The 7,928-nt window shown below is 37.4% G+C and overlaps 1 protein-coding gene across 1 annotated transcript in view; it reads left to right on the forward strand.

Moving 5' to 3' along the window:
* The window catches only part of VEGFC (vascular endothelial growth factor C), a 137,996-nt gene extending 134,211 nt beyond the window's left edge, over positions 1–3,785 (forward strand). The window contains exons 5-7 of the mRNA XM_018563552.1: positions 126–235; positions 1,537–1,870; positions 3,261–3,785. Coding sequence (XP_018419054.1) covers positions 126–235; positions 1,537–1,870; positions 3,261–3,366 — 550 coding nt within the window. The 3' untranslated portion in view covers positions 3,367–3,785. The remainder of the gene's footprint in view (positions 1–125; positions 236–1,536; positions 1,871–3,260) is intronic.
* Positions 3,786–7,928: the final 4,143 nt, after the last annotated feature.

The raw sequence follows: 7,928 nt of genomic DNA on the forward strand, positions 1-7,928 counted from the left end.
GAGCAAAATGTTTGGGGGGGGGGGGGGGGGATAGAAATAGAGGATATAAAATAATGGAAACCTGCAATGCTAAACTTGATTCTATTTGCTTCTTCATAAATGTAACATTATATTTTTGTATTTAGGTGTCAAGTGGCAAATAAAACATGTCCTAGAAATTATGCATGGAATAATCATTTGTGCAAATGTATAGAACAACATGACACTGGGTTTTCATTACATCACGAGGAGTCAGGTAAGAGGTTCCCACCATGCTGAATGCATTAGGAGAAAATGAAATTAATTATTTGCCGTACTGATGATGCTCATTTCCTTAGAAAGAAGAAAGTTTCATCTGCAGGAGAATTATCATGTTTATAACATTTATGGTACATACATCATGTACAGTATAGGATAATTAGGCATATTAGAGGGTGGTGACGTAATATCACATTACTGCTCCATGCTTTCATTATTATGAATAATGTGTGCATTATAACATTTTTTTTGTATCATCAAGATAAGAAAATTACAGCAAAGAAATATGATCCATATTATATTCTATATATTAACTGTCTTGGTTTGCCGTACATGCTCATCTGTCCATTTATTTCAAAGAACAGGCTTGTAATTATTCTGAAGACATTTTATTAGCTCAGATCACAAGCGCTATTGCAGCTAAGTTGCACTAACAATTCCATTTAATGTGCAGCATCACAATGACATGTTTTGTCAATGGCCAATTGTTAACAATTACAGTAAACCCAGTTTGCTAGCAGTTGCCCCAAATCAAATAGAAATGCTTATCGTCAGTACATTTTGCATTGTCTTACACCATAAAAATGTTACTGGTTAAAGAAACAAGGTGGTGTCTCATGAAGTGTAGGTCAAAAAAATATACTGTATAACCACAAGCATTTGGTCACTCCTCCAAATTGGGTTCCAGTGTTTCCAGTAAAGTTTACTGTTAATACTACAGCATACAAAGAGATTTTAGACAACAGTATACTTCCAAATGTGTGGTAACAGTTTGGGGAAGGCCCTTTCTGTTCCAGCACAATTGTTCCCAAGGTTCATAACGACATGGTTTGTTGAGTTTAGTGCAGAGGAGCTTGCAGGCCAACTCTTGTTAACTAGCATCAGTACGTGACCTCACAAATGCTCTTTTGACATAAATTCCATCAGACACACATGGTGACCTTATGGAAAGCATTTCCAGAAGATTGGAGAATGGTATAGTCACAGGGTGTGCTATCATTGTTGCAACCTTATATAAATGCTGAACTAAAAAGTCATAGAGGCTTCCTATGCACATATAATGGCATGTTCCTGACACCTATTATGTACCAAAAACCTGAATTAATGCATTCCTGGGTGCAATGTAGTAAGACATATAGTCAGAGGTGAGGTGCTCTGTTTTTTTGGATCCTGATCTTATTGACAACGGCTGCAAACTGTACGTACGTCTGTACGTCTCTGACTTGTTTGTCCAATGCAGAAGGCAAAGTTTACTTCATATTTCATTTGTTCATTTATGTTATTTTGGCTTAATCATAGATTCTGGTGAGGAATTTCATGATATTTGTGGACCAAACAAAGAATTGGATGAAGAAACCTGCCAATGTGTTTGCAAAGGGGGATTGCTACCCTCCAGTTGCGGCCCTCATAAAGAACTGGACCGGACATCTTGCCAGTGTGTGTGTAAAAATAAACTTCTGTCCACTTCCTGTGGAATAAACAAGCAGTATGATGAAGAGAGATGCCAGTGTGTCTGTAAAAAGACCTGTCCAAAACACCAGCCACTGAACCCTATAAAATGTGCCTGTGAATGTGTAGAATCAGTAAACACATGTTTCCTCAGAGGAAAAAGATTCAATCATCAAACATGCAGGTAAGCAGACATCAAGACTGGTGCAGTGTTTGCCATATAATGGACTAAAGCGTGTAGTACATTAAAGATCAAAATAACAAAAATATTTTTAACTTAAAAAAAAACTATAAAACTATAAAATGTTTAAAAGTAAAGTAAGATTCTTCAAAAGCAGCAGAGAAGAAAAAAAACAAACAATTTTAGTAGAATAGATCAAGGCTAGAACGCCTTTCAGAATTTGTTTTTGTCTATCTCTGTTACATATTTTTCATCACTCCCTGTCTACCTAAACTGTTGTCAGCAGGACAGAAAATGTATCTGAGTGAGCCTCAAATAGCAGTAAATACCCTTTAGGCGTTCTAATTATTCCCCACTCTATACAAAATTTTTTTTAAATTACGTTTTTGACATGTACTTTCAGGTTGTAAGCATAAAGAGGTTTTGGTCAATGTAACTTGAAAGAAAATGGCTTTCCAATGAACTTTGAGTTAGCTAAAAAGAAGCAGCCTGCCATAAGGCAAGATTTGTCTGACTTTGTGCTGTATGCAGGCTTTTTACAACAGAGGGGCAAAGAGAAAAAGGAAAACTTGTCAGGAGCCTAAAACTCCACCTGCTGACTGCAAACAAATTATTAGATCTATTTATTAAAGAAAGACAGGAAGGAGGGAGGGGGGAGTCTCACCCTCTGATGATATAGGTATAGGTGTGGGCTTAAAGAGCAACAGTTTATTTGCAATAATCAGACAGAGTTTAGGTTGTAAAGCTTGTAGTAGAAATCCCAAAACTCAGCAGCTATGTCCCTTGATTTAATTAGCCTCTGACCAAACAAGGAAATTATGTGGGAAAACCACTATATTTTAGCATTAAAGAAGATCTCCGGGCAGAAACAAATAACCCTGCAGTGGGGCTACCCCCGCACTTAACTGCTCATTTTGATGTAGGGTGTAAAATTAAAAAAAGATATACTCACACGAACCTTGGACCCACCTGGCTGCTAGCTCAGTCTGTGCAGTCTTTCACACACTCCGCTCCAGCAGTGGACTGTGCCTCAGTGTCCTCACATCCAATGCACTGTAGTAGACATGCTGGTTCACGGATCAGTAGACTACCGGAGCGGAGGTATGGAGAGGCTGTCTAGCAGCCAGGCGGATCCAAGGTTTGGGTGAGTATATCTTTTTTATTTTACACCCTAGACCAAAAGAAGAAATTAACCGTTGCAGTGCTGGAATTAGTCCCACTGCAAGGGTTAATTATCTTTAAAGAACCCATTTTTATGTATAAAAATGACAAATGCCTATATAAAAAAATGCTCTTAAAATTTCTAGATATTCTTTGTTTCTTCATGTGCATTGCCAATACAGATTGTGATTGATTTCATTTGGCATTCATTACTTCATTTTGCTCTTTTCAGTTGTTACAGACCACCATGTAAGTCTCGACCGAAGCGGTGTGACCCAGGTCTGTTCTATAGTGAAGAAGTGTGTCGCTGTGTTCCTGCATATTGGAAAAGACCATAAATGAACTGATTCTACAGTCAGAGGATATATTTTATCTGCTTCTGAACAGAGGGACGACTTTGTCTTGTTCTGAGTATTGGATCAACGTTTCCATTAGGAACCCTGTTCAGAGTAGAGACAGTGCAATTTGCATCAAGTAAGTCCAGGATCCATGCTTAAAAAATCGACCAAGATTTTTTCCCACCAATTTTAAGGGCTTGAAAGGACATTTTTCTGCAATGACACACAAGCCCATATTTTTCCTGTGATTTTTTTTTATCAAGATAATGACTATATAATTTATTTCCACTAAAAATATTGTGCAGCCTCTTTGTTTATAGCAATATCAATGTAAAAGTGCACTGTGATTAATATTTTTATATCATGTAAAATATGTTTAATAAAAAAAGAACAGAAACTTGTACTATAAACCACCAAATATGCCCTCGAGAGTACCTGTATGTAAAGCGTTTTATTTTTTTACTCTACGCTATCTGTTTTGGATATTATAATTGAGAGACTTAATCCTTATGGAAGATTACCATCAGAAGTGCACTGGCACTAATTTTTTTTCAGGCCTTTTAATGCAACTCTACCATCGTAGCTCATTTAATAGTGTAAGAGAGAGACATGGAATCATCAACTATGTACAGTAAATATTATTTTTTTGTATTTCGTACTTGTTATGTGTCTCTCTCTCTTACTCTGTCTCATTTAACTTAGGTTTAATGATCGATATTTGCCATGAAGGACAGTCATTAACAGCAGAAAATGTCAGTCCCATGGCTGAAAATAATGGATGTTATAGCTAATAATATGTGTTATAATGTAATGAATTAAGTCTACAGGTTGCAGCTGTGTCTATGAAATGTTTCTTTCTGCACTAGAACTAGAGCAGGTGTAATTTTGAAAGCAGCACAAAGCATTTAAAACTAGCCATACATCTTTCAAAAGTAGCCAAAGTGATCTAAAATATTTTGAAAAGTCCAAAATATGTGTTGTTTGCACTTCCAGAAGTAAAATATACCCACTTAGTGGCCATTAAAAGAACTCTCACTGGACAGTGCGGTGCAGTTGAACATTGCCGCAATGTCAGGGGGAAGTCAGATCTCATTATCAAAGTAAAACTTAATCAGAGATGAGTAAAGAAAAGGCTTTTCTATAAAAGCCTTTGCAGGATTCTTGTGGTCTTTGCTCTAAAGGGGACCATGCACCTATAGATTATCTGCTGATTTTCTATGGTCAGATGGAAAAAGTGCAACAGATTCCTCCATCTATGTGGATGGAGGAATTTTCCACTGGGCCAAGCTTCAGTATCTTGCTAGTCAGCCCCGCTGGCTCTCAAAACACCTGAACAATGTCTGCATCCAATCAGATTGTTCAGGTATTTTGAGAGCCAGTGGGTCTGACAAGCAAGATACTGAAGCTTGGCCCAGCAGGAGATTCCTCCATGCACATAGTTTAGCATAGAAGGAGGAATCTGTTGCACTTTTTCCAATTGACCGTAGAAAATCTCCAGATAATCTATAGGTGTATGGCCAGCTTTAGGCAAGGCTTATAAAGTACAGGTACTTGGATTTATTTCTGTAGATAGAATGCTTTCATGTTTTTTGTCAATTTAGGATTCATTTAACTACCCATATGGGTTAAGGAGAACACAGGGGTAGTTACTGTGAATCTTACAGGCAAATGCTCAGCTTCAAATTTACAATGCTTTGTCAAAACACGAAGTTCAGTATTAGCACTGGCATTATTTACTTACATACAACTTGTGAAAGAGATTCTAATTAAAAGGTTGAGATCAGTAGGGATTAGTATGTTACCTAGAATGAACAGATACATTTAAAGTACAAATGTTTACCTCTGAAACTATAGATGAGGCTAAAGTAGTATTAAACTCTGAAACTTTTTTTTCAATAAGGAATCCAGATGAAACAAATATACATTGCCCAGCAAAGCATTGCTTTACATTTTTGCACAAACACTTTCAATCATCATGTTTATGAACAGTTGCTTCCAAGTCTCTCAGCTCAGCTTCACTGAACTTCAAGTCCAAGACAGGATCACAAAGGACAGTGCAGACTCCAGCAACTGTTCATCTACTTGCTTGGAGGAGAGGGGGCCAGGGGGGAGGGAAGTAGCTTGATTTGCTGTGTCTGTGTGTTTGTGCATCAATGTGACAATATGCGTCAATAAAAAACGAACACTTGACCACATTCTTTGGTGTTGCTGGTAACATTCTGTTCTACGGGCGTATGTTTGTGTAGACACACACAGCTTACTGGCACACACAAGGGTGACTGCATAGCACTCTGCTTGAGAAAGGAGTCACTCTAAAACAGGAAGTCAGGACCAGTGCTCAAGGGCCAAGCTGATTCTGCAGGAAACTAAAACTTTTAAACATCAACTTGCAGCATCCATTGTAAGTGATTTCATCCGACTTTGAAATAGCTTAAAATCATTTTGACTTTAATATCACTTTAACATTATTTTAATTGAAATAAAGAATGCAACAATGACCATGTTATTGTTGTATAATTTAATTTTAAATGCAGCGTTTGATCATATTAATCCGCACGTAGATCTTGTAGGTTATACATCAATAAGATCATCAGGACCTTTAATGAACATGAGCTGAACTGCATTTTAGTAATAAGCTTGGACACTGAATTTTCCAGGTAAACAGAAAGATTTAAGTAGTTTTACGAACAGTTATTTTGGGCATATGCAACTCTCATTTCTGACCTATAGCACTTCAGCACTGGCAAAATATTGAATTAATTTGAATTTGATGATTACAACTGATCATATATATGCAGTTTTCCAATAACTGCTAATGTTACCACATGAATCATCCAGACATACCACTTCAAGTGACACTAAACTAAGGAGTTAAACCTTAAAAATGCAAGCAAGTACCTTAACTATTATTAAAAATGTATCTTATTTGTGTATCACTCGGCTGTAGATCCTCAAATCATCTCTTAATTGGTGCTCACACTGCCCTTCCTTCTGGAGGGTGGCTACTTGTGTTCCCCATGGTCCCTGTGTGTGCTGTCTAGTACCCACCGCTCCAAGCTTGCTCCTGTGATGGGCTACAATTTTACATATAGCTTACTAAATTTGTATTGAGACTGTAGCCATGGGACCTGGTTTATCATTTTAAATTGGTCCCATTATATCATAAACAAAATTCCCTTGACTGTCATGTTTAGACATTAAGGTTCTACGTTTAATAAAATGTAATGGAATTCACCTTTTTCTTTAGTAGGTGAACTAATATAAATAGAATTGTGAAGAAAAGTTCAATGCTGGTGTGTTATCTAAAGAATATAATGTAAGTATGCAACTGGTAAATAAACATGGAGGGCACTTTACTTCCATATGTTTCACTGGAATCTTATGTAATTTGGTTCTTTGACCGAAGGCTGTCAGCAATAAACTAGAGGTAGCTCCTTAGGAATATCATGAAATATATTAGAGCTATTATTCTAGAATCGTGGGAGTTGATTTAGTGAATGTGATGAAAATTCACTTTGCAAAGAATATCTAATAAAAATAAATAAAGAATAAACTATTTAGTAAAAAAAAAACAGTATTTTGATTAAATAATTAAATAACCTTAATTTAAATAGTTTTTAAAAAATGCGGAATAGTTTAAACTCCTGTCATGTTTTTATTGCTAGGAAGATATACCCTCTCTATTTGTCTTCATTACTATTCTCACTGGGACATAAAGTAATAGGAAATCCAAAAACAATCAGTGAGGTGACATTTTCCAATGGGAGCACCTGTGCTGATGACAGCTGTCTGACAGGGGATTTCCCTCAATTCCAGTTGTGTCCCCAGGGCAGGAAGTAAAATCTCAATTAAATACACACACTGCATAAAAAAGCATACACACAAAACTGACAGTTTTAAGCATCCCTTACTCTTTCCAAATCTAACCTATATACTTTATTTTTAGTCACCTGAATTAGGAAGGAATACCAAAGTGAAATGTAAATATATGGTGGTGACTGGTGAAATATTGCAAAAAAATGACAATTCTCCAGTTTCTTTCTATTAAAAATATCAGGATTTGAGAAGTGTAAACCCTTAGTAAAGTTTGAGCACAAAATGTGTTTTTAATTGGGTAAATATATCTACAAATCACCAAATCATTTACATTTTTGTCAAACAATAGCAAAAATGAGTGGAGAAATTGCCAGGCAAAACTATGCAATACCAATCACATCTTTTTATGTACTGGAGGTCCCTTTACTGTCTCCTTAGATAACTGCCAGGCAGGGCTGTAGCTACCATGGGGCGAGTGAGGCACTCGCCTCAGGCGCAGCTGAGGGGGCGCAGCCAGGGCCGGCCTGACTGCGCCCACTCACCCGCGTTGCCATGGCGAGCACAGGGTGCCATTGGCAACAGGGGCACCAGGCCAGTGGCCGACTCGGCAGGGAGAAGAGGAGCGGCACAGGCTCCAGCTTTTCCTCGGATCCCCGCTGTTCTGCCCCACCTGTATTTATTATTTCAAAAGGGAAATGTCAGGGGTCTGTTTAGAACCCTAATATTTCCCCAAAGTATTGGGGATC

Source organism: Nanorana parkeri, unplaced genomic scaffold (assembly GCF_000935625.1).
Source record: "Nanorana parkeri isolate BGI_ZX_2015 unplaced genomic scaffold, ASM93562v1 scaffold674, whole genome shotgun sequence".
NCBI lineage: Eukaryota > Metazoa > Chordata > Amphibia > Anura > Dicroglossidae > Nanorana > Nanorana parkeri.